General features: G+C 41.6%; 1 protein-coding gene across 1 annotated transcript in view; it reads left to right on the top strand.

Moving 5' to 3' along the window:
* The window catches only part of LOC124032392 (E3 ubiquitin-protein ligase UBR4-like), a 163,849-nt gene that overhangs the window by 5,738 nt on the left and 143,694 nt on the right, over positions 1-14,417 (top strand). Inside the window, 1 exon segment of the mRNA XM_046344766.1 lies at positions 3,299-3,428. Within this exon segment, the coding sequence (XP_046200722.1) occupies positions 3,299-3,428 (130 nt within the window).

Below are 14,417 nucleotides of genomic sequence, written 5' to 3'. Positions count from 1 at the left end.
TGACATGTTTAGAAATTAATAAATTTAAACCTGAAAATAACTCCAGTCCAATAAATATTCAGAGTAAAAATGTGTTTATCAAGTCACATAATAAGTTGCATGGACTCACTCTGTGAGCAATAATAGGGTTTTAACATGATGGTTGAATGACTACTATCATCTCTGTACACCTCACATACAATTATCTGTAAGGTCCCTCAATCGAAGCAGTGAATTTCAAACCGATTCAACCACAAAGACCAGGGAGGTTTTTCAATGCCTCACAAAGAAGGGCACCTATTGGTATATTTTAATTTTAATTTTTTAAAGCAGACATAGAATATCCCTTTGAGCATGGTGAAGTTATTAATTACACTTTGGATGGTGGATCAATACTAGGGCCTAAAATGTACTTTTTGTACATGTACTTTTTGTACAACTATGTCAAGCAGATATAGTTATGAGTCCAGAATAATATTATTTGACAATATTTTTGTTTGAAATTTAACCATTTAAAACACAATAACGGATGAGCATGCTTTGTAGTGTTTCTAAAACAATAAATGTATACTTTTTTTATTTTAAATTTTACCTTTATTTAACCAGTCAAGTCAGTTAAGAACAAATTCTTATTTTCAATGACTGCCTAGGAACAGTGGGTTAACTGCCTGTTCAGGGGCAGAACGACAGCTTGTCAGCTCGGGGGTTTGAACTTGCACCCTTCCGGTTCCTAGTCCCAACTCTAACCACTAGGCGACCCTGCCGCCCCACACACACACACACACACACACACACTCACAGTGTGTTCGGAAAGTATTCAGACTTTTCCAACATATTTTGTTACAGCCTTATTCTAAAATAAGATTAAATTATTTTTTTCCCTCGTCAATCTACGTGCTATCACATAACGACAAAGCGAACGCAAGTTTTTAGAAATGTTTGCAGATGGAAACACTGTATGTATACTGACTTTACATAAATATTCAGACCCTTTACTCAGTACTTTGTTGAAGCACCTTTGGCAGCGACTACAGCCTTGAGTCTTCTTGGGTATGACGCTACAAGCTTGGCACACCTGTATTTGGGAAGTTTCACCCATTCTGCTCTGCAGATCCTCTCAAGTTCTGTCAAGTTGGTTGGGGAGCGTCGCTGCACAGTTATTTATTTGTATTTGACCTTTTATTTAACTAGGCAGTTAAGAACAAATTCTTATTTTCAATGATGGCCTAGGAACAGTGGGTTAACTGGCCTAGGAACAGTGGGTTAACTGGCCTAGGAACAGTGGGTTAACTGGCCTAGGAACAGTGGGTTAACTGGCCTAGGAACAGTGGGTTAACTGCCTGTTCTGGGGCAGAACGACACACTTGTCTCTTGTCAGCTCGGGGATTTGAACTTGCAACCTTCCGGTTACTAGTCCAACGCTCTAACCACTAGGGTTATTTTCAGGTCTCTCCAGAGATGTTCGTTCGGGTTCAAGTGTTGGATCTGGCTGGGCCACTCAAGGTCATTCGGAGACTTGTGCTGAGGCCACTCCTACATTGTCTTGGCTGTGTGATTAGGGTCTTTGTACTGGGCTCTCTGGAGCAGGTTTTCATCTAGGATCTCTTTGTACTTTGCTCCATTCACATTTCCCTTGTTCCTGACTAGTCTCCCAGTCTCTGCTGCTGCAAAACATCTCCACATCATGATGCTGCCACCACCGTGCTTCACTGTAGGGATGGTGCCAGGTTTCCTCCCAGATGTGATGCTTGGCATTCAAGCCAAAGAGTTCAATCTTGGTTTCATTAGACCAGATAATCTTGTTTCTCATGGCCTGAGAGTCCTTTAGGTGCCTTTTGACTAACTCCAAGCGGGCTGTCATGTTCCTTTTACAGAGGAGTGGCATCCGTCTGGCCACTCTACTATAAAGGCCTGATTGATGGAGTGCTGCAGAGATGGAACTCTGGAGCTCTGTTAGAGTGACCATTGGGTTCTCGGTCACCTCCCTGACCAAGGCCCTTCTCCCCCGATTGCTCGGTTTGGCCAAGCGGCTAGCTCTAGGAAGGGTCTTTGTGGTTCCAAAATTCTTCTATTTAAGAATGATGGAGGCCACTGTGTTCTTGGGGACCCTCAATACTGCAGACATTTTTTGGTACCCTTCCCCAGATCTGTGCCTCGGAACAATCCTCTCTCGGGTCTCTACGGACAATTCCTTCTACCTCATGGCTTGGTTTTTGCTCTGACATGCACTGTCAACTGTGAGACCTTGTTATATAGACAGGTGTGTGCTTTTCTAAATTATGTCAATCAATTGAATTTATCACAGGTGGACTCCAATCAATCTGTAAAACATCTTAAGGATGATCAATGGAAACAGGATGCGCCGGTGCTCAATCTCGAGTATCATAGCAAAAAAAAATCTAAAAACCTGTTCTCGCTTTGTCATTATGGGATATTGCGTGTAGATTGATGAGGAAAATGTTTTTTTAAATTAATTTGAGAATGAAGCTGTAACGTAACAACGTGGGAATAGGGACGTTTTCTGGATACTTCCCCAATGCACTGTATTTTCAAGCATGGTGGTGGCTGCATCATGTTATGGGTATGCTTGTCGTCGGCAAGGGAATAGGGAGTTTTTTAAAATTAAGGATAAAAATAAACGTAATGGAGCAAAGCACAGGCAAAATCCTAGTGGTAAACCTGGTTGTCTGCTTTCCAACAGACACAGACAAATTCACCTTTTCAGCAGCACAATAACCTAAAACACAAGGCCAAATATGCTCAGGAATTGCTTACCAAGATGACATTGAATGTTCCTGAGTGGCCTAATTACAGCCAAGACTTACAATTGGCTGTCTAGCAAGGATCAACAATCAACTTGAAAGATCTTGACCCTTTTTTTTTTTTTCTTTAAAGAGTAATGGGAAAATATTGTACTGTCCGGGTGTGCAAACGTCATAGAGATTTACCCAGAAAGCCTCACAGCTGTATTCACTGTCAAAGGTGATTCTAACATGTATTGACTCAGGGGGTTGAATAAATATATTAGTGTTTTGATTATTCCATTAATAGAAACTCAAATAAGACATTTCTTCCACATTGACATTTTAGATTATTCTGTATAGATCGTTTATTTAAAAAAACAACAAACACATCTATTTTAATCCCACTTTCTAACAAATGTTAAAATGTATGGAGAAAGTCAACAGTTGTGAATGCTCTATGAAGGCTATGTAAATAATTGAAACTCACCTAATTCCTCTGCCAAAATCTTTGTCCTGGTGACATCCCAAGAAGACTTTAATTTTCTCTCTCTCTCCCCCCCCACCCTTCTCTTCAGAAACACCTGATCCTCTTAATAAAGGGGTTGTGTACCGGCTGCAGCCGCCTGGACAGAACTGAGATCATCACCTTCACAGCCATGATGAAGTCGGCCAAACTTCCCCAGACCGTTAAGACACTCTCCGACGGTGAGTCCTCTGCTTTTTGCTGAGATGCTGAGATGCTATCTCACTGTATCGACGTTGTTAAATGTACACTCGGTACGTACGCGTCAGATCATTCTATGTTGTTGGAGTATGTCAAATATAGCCTTTATATTTGTTAGGGTAACGAAGTTTGCAAACAAACCAATGGCTCCATCAGTATTAGTCAGTAGACAGCTATGGTGCTACTAGTCTAGTCAGTAGACAGCTATGGTGCTACTAGTCTAGTCAGTAGACAGCTATGGTGCTACTAGTCTAGTCAGTAGACAGCTATGGTGCTACTAGTCTAGTCAGTAGACAGCTATGGTGCTACTAGTCTAGTCAGTAGACAGCTATGGTGCTACTAGTCTAGTCAGTAGACAGCTATGGTGCTACTAGTCTAGTCAACAGGGTTAGACAGCTATGGTGCTACTAGTCTAGTCAACAGGGTTAGACAGCTATGGTGCTACTAGTCTAGTCAACAGGGTTAGACAGCTATGGTGCTACTAGTCTAGTCAGTAGACAGCTATGGTGCTACTAGTCTAGTCAGTAGACAGCTATGGTGCTACTAGTCTAGTCAGTAGACAGCTGTGGTGCTACTAGTCTAGTCAGTAGACAGCTATGGTGCTACTAGTCTAGTCAGTAGACAGCTATGGTGCTACTAGTCTAGTCAGTAGACAGCTATGGTGCTACTAGTCTAGTCAGTAGACAGCTATGGTGCTACTAGTCTAGTCAGTAGACAGCTATGGTGCTACTAGTCTAGTCAGTAGACAGCTATGGTGCTACTAGTCTAGTCAGTAGACAGCTATGGTGCTACTAGTCTAGTCAGTAGACAGCTATGGTGCTACTAGTCTAGTCAGTAGACAGCTATGGTGCTACTAGTCTAGTCAGTAGACAGCTATGGTGCTACTAGTCTAGTCAGTAATAATAATTGTAATATATGCCATTTAGCAGACGCTTTTATCCAAAGCGACTTACAGTCATGTGTGCATACATTCTACGTATGGGTGGTCCCGGGGATCGAACCAGTAGACAGCTATGGTGCTACTAGTCTAGTCAGTAGACAGCTATGGTGCTACTAGTCTAGTCAGTAGACAGCTATGGTGCTACTAGTCTAGTCAGTAGACAGCTATGGTGCTACTAGTCTAGTCAACAGGGTTAGACAGATGTGGTGCTACTAGTCTAGTCAGTAGACAGCTGTGGTGCTACTAGTCTAGTCAGTAGACAGCTGTGGTGCTACTAGTCTAGTCAGTAGACAGCTGTGGTGCTACTAGTCTAGTCAGTAGACAGCTGTGGTGCTACTAGTCTAGTCAACAGGGTTAGACAGCTGTGGTGCTACTAGTCTAGTCGGTAGACAGCTGTGGTGCTACTAGTCTAGTCAACAGGGTTAGACAGATGTGGTGCTACTAGTCTAGTCGGTAGACAGCTGTGGTGCTACTAGTCTAGTCAACAGGGTTAGACAGATGTGGTGCTACTAGTCTAGTCAGTAGACAGCTGTGGTGCTACTAGTCTAGTCAGTAGACAGCTGTGGTGCTACTAGTCTAGTCAGTAGACAGCTGTGGTGCTACTAGTCTAGTCAACAGGGTTAGACAGCTGTGGTGCTACTAGTCTAGTCAACAGGGTTAGACAGCTGTGGTGCTACTAGTCTAGTCAACAGGGTTAGACAGCTGTGGTGCTACTAGTCTAGTCGGTAGACAGCTGTGGTGCTACTAGTCTAGTCAACAGGGTTAGACAGATGTGGTGCTACTAGTCTAGTCGGTAGACAGCTGTGGTGCTACTAGTCTAGTCAACAGGGTTAGACAGATGTGGTGCTACTAGTCTAGTCAGTAGACAGCTATGGTGCTACTAGTCTAGTCAACAGGGTTAGACAGATGTGGTGCTACTAGTCTAGTCAGTAGACAGCTGTGGTGCTACTAGTCTAGTCAGTAGACAGCTGTGGTGCTACTAGTCTAGTCAGTAGACAGCTGTGGTGCTACTAGTCTAGTCAGTAGACAGCTGTGGTGCTACTAGTCTAGTCAGTAGACAGCTATGGTGCTACTAGTCTAGTCAACAGGGTTAGACAGATGTGGTGCTACTAGTCTAGTCAGTAGACAGCTGTGGTGCTACTAGTCTAGTCAACAGGGTTAGACAGATGTGGTGCTACTAGTCTAGTCAGTAGACAGCTGTGGTGCTACTAGTCTAGTCAGTAGACAGCTATGGTGCTACTAGTCTAGTCAGTAGACAGCTATGGTGCTACTAGTCTAGTCAGTAGACAGCTGTGGTGCTACTAGTCTAGTCAGTAGACAGCTATGGTGCTACTAGTCTAGTCAGTAGACAGCTGTGGTGCTACTAGTCTACTTGTTGCTTAGTTGATCCCCTTGATGAATTTTGGGGGGGGGGTCCGTTCATACGTTAGTCACATGCGTTAGTCACATGCGTTAGTCACATGCGTTAGTCACATGCGTTAGTCACATGCGTTAGTCACATGCGTTAGTCACATGCGTTAGTCATCTAAGACGGCACCGGCCTGATTTGTCTTATTATTTAAATTAATTTTGGGTCAGTGATGCATCTTGCCATAGAGATCCGTCATACTAAATGACACTCATTAGGCCCAAGGTGGGAGCTGTAGTAATGAACTGAAATGTGTGAGACACCAGAGAGGAAGAGGTGAAACAAGAGGGGAAACTGGGACCAAAATCCGTTTTCCCAAGTAGGCGGTGTGTTTTTTTTCTCTCCTCTCTCTCACCAGGCAAGGAGATTTTGTATGGAAGTCAAAGTGTTGAATTCGGACTGGTTCATTTGCGACGTGTGGCTTACTTGCCCGTGTAGAAGTTTCCCTGTGCTTGTTACCAGTGTACTGATAAGTAGGACACGTGACATCCCGGCAACTTTGAGAGTTTTATTTTTATATTTTGGAGTTGTGCCTGTTGTTCACGTGAGTGTATCTGCTCTTGGCTGGAATGGTCCTATCTGATCTCGCCCCCTCCCCCCGACTGCTGTTCCAAAATATTTTGGAAAACATGACAACTTTATTATTATTTTTATTTATTTATTTATTTTATTTTTATAAATATTCGCCTTTATTTAACCTGGTAGGCTAGTTGAGAACACCTTTATTTTAACCTGGTAGGCTAGTTGAGAACACCTTTATTTTAACCTGGTAGGCCAGTTGAGAACACCTTTATTTAACCTGGTAGGCCAGTTGAGAACACCTTTATTTTAACCTGGTAGGCCAGTTGAGAGAACACCTTTATTTAACCTGGTAGGCTATTTGAGAACACCTTTATTTAACCTGGTAGGCTAGTTGAGAACACCTTTATTTAACCTGGTAGGCTATTTGAGAACACCTTTATTTAACCTGGTAGGCTAGTTGAGAACACCTTTATTTAACCAGGTAGGCCAGTTGAAAACGCCTTTATTTTAACCTGGTAGGCCAGTTGAGAACACCTTTATTTTAACCAGGTAGGCCAGTTGAGAACACCTTTATTTTAACCTGGTAGGCCAGTTGAGAACAATTTCTCATTTACATCTGCGACCTGGCCAAGATAAAGCATAGCAATGCGACACAAACAACAGAGTTACACAAACAAAAGTACAGTCAATAACACAAGAGAGAACTCTGTATGCAGTGTGTGCAAATGTAAGGAGGTATAAGGCAATAAATAGGGCCTAGTGGCGAAGTAATTACAATTTAGCAAATTAACACTGGAGTGATAGATGTGCAGATGATGATGGGCAAGTAGAGATACTGGGGTGCAAAAGAGGAAGAGGTTAAGTAATAATATGGGGATGAGGTAGTTGGGTGTGCTATTTACAGATGGGCTGTGTACAGGTGCAGTGATCTGTAAGCTGCTCTGACAGCTGATACCTAAAGTTAGAGAGGGAGATTTTAGTCTCCAGCTTCAGTGAATTTTGTTTGCTATTCGTTCCAGTCACTGGCAGCAGAGGACTGGAAGGAAAGGCGGCCAACGGAAGTGTTGGCTTTGGGGATGACCAGTGAAATATACCTGCTGGAGTGTGTGCTATGGATGGGCGTTGCTATGGTGACCAGTGAGCGGAGATAAGCCAGGGCTTTACCTAGCAAAGACTTATAAATGACCTGGAGCCAGTGGGTTTGGTGACGAATATGTAGTGAGGGCCAGCTAATGAGAGCATACAGGTCGCAGTGGTGGGTGGTATATGGGCCTTTGGTGACAAAACGGATGGCACTGGGATAAACTACATCCAGTTTGCTGAGTAGAGTTTTGGAGGCTGTTTTGTAAATGACATCGCCAAAGTCAAGGATCGGTATGATGGTCAGTTTTACGAGGGTATGTTTGGCAGCGTGATAGTGAAGGAGGCTTTATTTGCGAAATAGGAATCCGATTCTAGATGCTCTGAAAATCAACTCCCATGTTGGTGTGAGATGTCGGCCATTCACTTCTCATATGTTGCTCCACTACATGATTATATCATGATATGTTATTACACACGGTGTATCAGTGTAACTGCCAAAAATATCCACGGATGTTAGGTCATGCTTAGTTCAATGGGACACATAGGCTAATTCGCTAGCTAGTCATGTAGCTTTTACATTTGAGTTTTTTTTGTTTTTGAGATTGATTTTTAAAAATGTTAGCTGGATGAATACCATTTATTCTACTAGTCTAGTCAGTAGACAGAATACCATTTATTCTACTAGTCTAGTCAGTAGACAGAATATCATTTATTCTACTAGTCTAGTCAGTAGACAGAATACCATTTATTCTACTAGTCTAGTCAGTAGACAGCTATGGTGCTACTAGTCTAGTCAGTAGACAGAATAACATTTATTCTACTAGTCTAGTCAGTAGACAGAATACCATTTATTCTACTAGTCTAGTCAGTAGACAGCTATGGTGCTACTAGTCTAGTCAGTAGACAGAATACCATTTATTCTACTAGTCTAGTCAGTAGACAGCTATGGTGCTACTAGTCTAGTCATTAGACAGCTGTGGTGCTACTAGTCTAGTCAGTAGACAGCTATGGTGCTACTAGTCTAGTCAGTAGACCGCTATGGTGCTACTAGTCTAGTCAGTAGACCGCTATGGTGCTACTAGTCTAGTCAGTAGACAGCTATGGTGCTACTAGTCTAGTCATTAGACAGCTATGGTGCTACTAGTCTAGTCAGTAGACAGAATACCATTTATTCTACTAGTCTAGTCAGTAGACAGCTATGGTGCTACTAGTCTAGTCAGTAGACAGCTATGGTGCTACTAGTCTAGTCAGTAGACAGCTATGGTGCTACTAGTCTAGTCAGTAGACAGCTATGGTGCTACTAGTCTAGTCAGTAGACAGCTATGGTGCTACTAGTCTAGTCAGTAGACAGCTATGGTGCTACTAGTCTAGTCAGTAGACAGCTATGGTGCTACTAGTCTAGTCAGTAGACAGCTATGGTGCTACTAGTCTAGTCAGTAGACAGCTATGGTGCTACTAGTCTAGTCAGTAGACAGCTATGGTGCTACTAGTCTAGTCAGTAGACAGCTATGGTGCTACTAGTCTAGTCAGTAGACAGCTATGGTGCTACTAGTCTAGTCAGTAGACAGCTATGGTGCTACTAGTCTAGTCAGTAGACAGCTATGGTGCTACTAGTCTAGTCAGTAGACAGCTATGGTGCTACTAGTCTAGTCAGTAGACAGCTATGGTGCTACTAGTCTAGTCAGTAGACAGCTATGGTGCTACTAGTCCAGTCAGTAGACAGCTATGGTGCTACTAGTCCAGTCAGTAGTCAGAATACCATTTATTCTTCCTAGTTTAGATGTATGAGGTTAAACGTTTTCTGAATCTAGTCATCCTTTATATCTGCATTGCCATTGACTTGACTAGTATTAGGTTAAGTGGATGCCCAGGATAGATAATACATTCCTGTACAGGATGTGGCGGTAAACAGGCAGCAACAAGCTACAGGAGATTAAGTAAATAAATGGGAATATTGAGTTTTAAGTATAAAAACAATATGCTTCATTTAAAATGTACCATTCCCATTTTGCTCAGCATTTGCTCCAGTGTCTCATACTGTTGCCAGCAACATTGCCTAAAAACAATTGCCAGTTTATCAAGGCCTTTTTGTCTGGGTAAATCCCAGACTGATGCTGAAACATTGTTAACGTTGTGGTTGGCAAGCTGACTGCTTAGGCAGACTAGTTTCTGATTGAAAGCATGGGGATAAAATAACTGATTGCTGCTCAGTTTTAGTTTCCTGTCACTAATCACGTTTTCATCCACTGTTTTTAGCCGGCAAATTTCTGTTTAAATGATATAAATGCCAACAAGATCATTTATTCGTTTGACATGGTGCCATTTTTTTTGGTTAAATTTGAAATATGTGAAATGATAGTTTAAAATCACATCACATTTTCAATTCGGGTACATGAAAACGTAAGCTTTTGTGTGCACCAATTCACCATGCACTAATTCTGATCTGCAATAAGTCCATTTGGTAGAAACAGACCACTGGTGTGAAAAATGCCATTTTTTTATTTTACAATATTCTCATGAAAATCTGTCTTCAATTGGATGAAAACCTAGCTATTGTTGAATAGTATGAAACTAATCCCATGCACTTGTGGTCTAGCTCTTATCAGTCTATGAACCTGTATATTTAGGACCCGATCAAATCTGTGTTGCGGAGAATCTAGACGGTATCGTATAATCCAAACATTTTAAAACAGAATTCAACAATTTTCTAAAATGTATTGAACTTGTTAGAAAATGCATTCATTTTCCCAAGTTAATCACAAGACATCAACAAAATGCATCTTTCTGAAATGGCACAGGAATGGCCCCGCCTGTGTGTGCGGTGCGCACGGTTAAAAAAAAAAAAATCACTATGTCGCTCAGTCTGATTGTGTGGGCGTTAGGAAACAAATTAACATATGTTCATACACTGCTCTGATTGGCTGATTTGGATGGTCTCGAGCCCATCCCCTTATCCAGATTAACAGTCATTGGTCTATTGTAATCAGATCACATTGTGACATCATGATGTGTGTCGCAAGTTCCATCCTGCCTGAACAGGCTGAAATTCCCTGTTTTTCTTTTTATATTAATTAATTTTTTAATGTATTTTATTAGGGTTTTTATTTTTTTACACAAAAAAGGCAACACTGAAAATGGAGATATTTTGACCTCCTGGTGTGGAGATATATTTAAAGGAAATCACGTTTTTAACTGCACTGCCCCTTCCACTACCTATGCCTACCTGGCAGAATGGTCCCCTGACTATTTGCATAAATCCTGTGGCCATTTTGTTAAGCAAACTCTGCCATCACATGAGTGCTACTAAAGGGCACACTTGAATGTATGCACAAATGACTGTACGTCGCTTTGGATAAAAGCGTCTGCTAAATGGCATATATTATTATTATTATTACTTGTATTAAAGGGTAACGACACCCAAACATCGACATTTCTTCGATTTAAAAAATATATATATATATTTTTTTTTCTCATCCCCAAGACCTTGAAAGTGATCTCTTCATGCGGTTTAAGCTTTGTGTTGTGGACTTGCAACATCAAATTGTTTTCCTATTTAAAAAATGTGTGATTAAATGTTTTTATTTTTAGCAATTACCTGATTATTATTTTTCTATGGCAGCCTGAAAAAGTAGGAAATACATTTTATAGGGCCCTATATATTGGAAGATATTCTATTTTACTTCTATTGGATGCATTCCCATACTCAAGCCTATTGGTCTAGACAGCATCTCCTCATCAGTCTACGGATCAGTGTTATTTGACTAGTGCTGGGCTGGCAGAAAGAGAGCTTTGTTCCCCTGCTTCTGTCAGTAGGGATTTAGGCCTTTCACATTCCCACATGGATGGTCATTGGTCCCTGCCCAGAGATGGGGTTGTGTATCTGTGTGTCTGCTTGACTGTGTTTTTTTCCCCTGTCTGTGTAGACCTGTTGTCCTCTAGTGGTGTCACGATACCATGTTTAGTGTCTCGATACCAAAACAATACCACAGTAAAAAAGGAATATTAGTCAGTCACAGAATGTGTCACTCCATCCAGAAACTCAGCTCCTGCTCTGTCCAATCGTTGAGCATCATTTGAGTTCAAAATATCATTACATTTTAAACGTTGAACTTTTTTTTTTCCAGAGACAGCCTTGTATGCTTTTTAATGAACCAATATTTTACAATCAATTTGACTTTAGTAAAAACATTTAACTACATAACTTAATGTTAATAATATATTTGAATGGTTTAAACTCTTGATAAACTGGGTACATTTTAAGAAAATATTTATGATACGTGTGTGTGTGGTGTGTGTGTGTGTGTGTGTGTGTGAATGCGGAGAGTTATTGAGTTTGTTTTCGGCTGATTTCACGGGGCTACAGATGGCAATCTGCTTCTCTTCCGTGTGGTACTTATTTTATCGTACTGATCAACAACATTTGCATAGAAGTAGCTTATGTTTATAAAAGTGTGCCCTGTCTCGAACCAGTAATGAAGTCATTTAATGGGCCAAGAGCTGTGAGGCCTGTCGGACCCCTCGCTTCGCTGAGGCAATACATCTTTGCCTGAGGGAGAGACGTAACATTTTGAGGGGCAATCGTCTTTGAAACAGAAAATATTTTGCTTTATGTTTTGCATATCACAAACATCAGTAGTAGGGTAGTGAATTAATGTTAGTTTCAGCGGTAAGCATAGAAAGTTAGTGCCTTCAGTATCCAAAACCCTTCACTTATTCCACATTGTTGTTAAAGCCTGAATTCAAAATGGATTCAATATATATTTGTTCTCACCCATCTACACACAATACCCCATAATGACAGTGAAAACATGTTTAAAAAATGTTTGCACATTTATTGAAAGTGAAGTCAATCAATCAATCAAATGTATTTAAAAAGCCTTTTTTTTTTTTACATCAGCTGATGTCACAAGTGCTGTACAGAAACTCAGCCTAAAACCCCAAGCAGCAAGCTATGCAGTTGTAGAAGCACGGTGGCTAGGGGAAAAACTCCCTAGAAAGACTGGAACCTTGGAAGTTACCTAGAGAGGAACCGGGCTCTGAGGGGTGGCCAGTCCTCTTCTGGCTGTGCCGGGTGGAGATTGTAACAGAACATGGCCAAGATGTTCAAACGTTCATAGATGACCAGCAGGGTCAGATAATAATCATCACAGTGGTTGTCGAGGGTGCAACAGGTCAGCAGTCAACTGAGTAAATGTCAGTTGGCTTTTCATAGCCGATCATTCACAGTTAGAGACGACAGGTGCGGTAGAGTTGAAAACAGCAGGTCTGGGACAGGTAGCGTGTCCGGTGAACAGGTCAGGGTTCCATAGAACGCAGGCAGAACAGTTGAAACTGGAGCAGCAGCACGACCAGGTGGACCGGGGACCGCAAGGAGTCATCAGGCCAGGTAGTCCTGAGGCATGGTCCTAGGGCTCAGATCCTCCGAGAGAAGAGAGAGAGAGGGAATTAGATTCCTGCTCACGGCTGGTTGTGACACAGCCTGAAAACAAACCCGGGTATGTAGTGATGCCTTAACCCCTACGATGTCTTAGACCGCTGCGCCACTCGGAAGGCCTTTATTACGTTCCTTTTTATAATAAAAAAACCTCCCTAGTTCCTGCCGATGAGAAGCATACCCATAACATGATTCAGCCACAACCATTCTTGAAAATATGAAGTTGTACTCAGTTGGATTTGCCCCAAACATAACTCTTTGTATTCAGGATATACATTTCTTTGCCAAATGTTTTGCAGTTTACGTATGTTTACATATGTTTACGTTTTATGTATGTGTATGTGTTGGAATATTTTGTATTCTGTATAGGCTTCCTTCTTTTGATTTAGTCAATTAGGTTAGTAATTATGGGAAATTACAATGTTGATCCATCCTCAGTTTTCTACAATCACAGCCATTAAATTCTGTAACTGTTTTAAAGTCACCATTGGCCTCATGGTGAAATCCCTGAGTGGTTTCCTTCCTCTCCGGTAACAGAGTTAGGAAGGACGCCTGTATCTTTGTAGTGACTGGGTGTATTGGTACACCATCCAAAGTGTAATTAATAACTTCACCATGCTCAACGGGATATTCAATGTCTACTAGTAGGTGCCCTTCTTTACGAGTCACTGAAAATCGTCCCTGGTCTTTGTGGTTGAATCTGTGCTTGAAATTCACTGCTCGACTGAGGGACCTTACAATTATCTGTATGTGTGGAGTACAGAGATGAGGTACACTATTACAGTGAGTCCATCTAACTTATGTGACTTGTTAAGCACATTTTTGCTCCTGAACTTATTTAGGCTTAACATAACAAAGGGGTTGAATACTTATTTATAATTCATTTGTAAACGAAATTCTAAAATATAATTCCACTGACGTTATGGGTTATTGTGTGTAGGCCAGTGACACAAAATATACATTTAACTCCTTTTATATTCAGGCTGTAACACAACAAAATGTGGAACATGTTAAGTGGTGTGAATACTTTCTGAAGGCACTGTAGACCTCCAAACCTGTATCTTTTTGTCTGTATGGACCTTGTTTTGCGAACAGTAATTAAGTTTCAATATTTCTTCATGCCGTGTCGCATTATTCAATTGTGTTAACTTCTGTGCAACATGAGTGGTGAGCTAACATGATGCAGTCCAGACTCCCAGGCTAGCAGTGAGTTAGTGGAGCTAACATGATACATCCCAGACTCTCAGTACAGGCTAGCAGTGAGTTAGTGAAGCTAACTTGACACAGCCCAGACTCCCAGGCTAGCAGTGAGTTAGTGGAGCTAACATGATACAGCCCAGACTCCCAGGCTAGCAGTGAGTTAGTGGAGCTAACATGACACAGCCCAGACTCCCAGGCTAGCAGTGAGTTAGTGGAGCTAACTTGACACAGCCCAGACTCCCAGTACAGGCTAGCAGTGAGTTAGTGGAGCTAACATGATACAGCCCAGACTCCCAGGCTAGCAGTGAGTTAGTGGAGCTAACATGATGCAGCCCAGACTCCCAGTACAGGCTAGCAGTGAGTTAGTGGAGCTAACATGATGC

The sequence above is a fragment of the Oncorhynchus gorbuscha genome, linkage group LG03 (genome assembly GCF_021184085.1).
Source record: "Oncorhynchus gorbuscha isolate QuinsamMale2020 ecotype Even-year linkage group LG03, OgorEven_v1.0, whole genome shotgun sequence".
In the NCBI taxonomy this organism is placed as follows: domain Eukaryota; kingdom Metazoa; phylum Chordata; class Actinopteri; order Salmoniformes; family Salmonidae; genus Oncorhynchus; species Oncorhynchus gorbuscha.
This window is presented reverse-complemented; position numbering and strand designations above follow the sequence as displayed.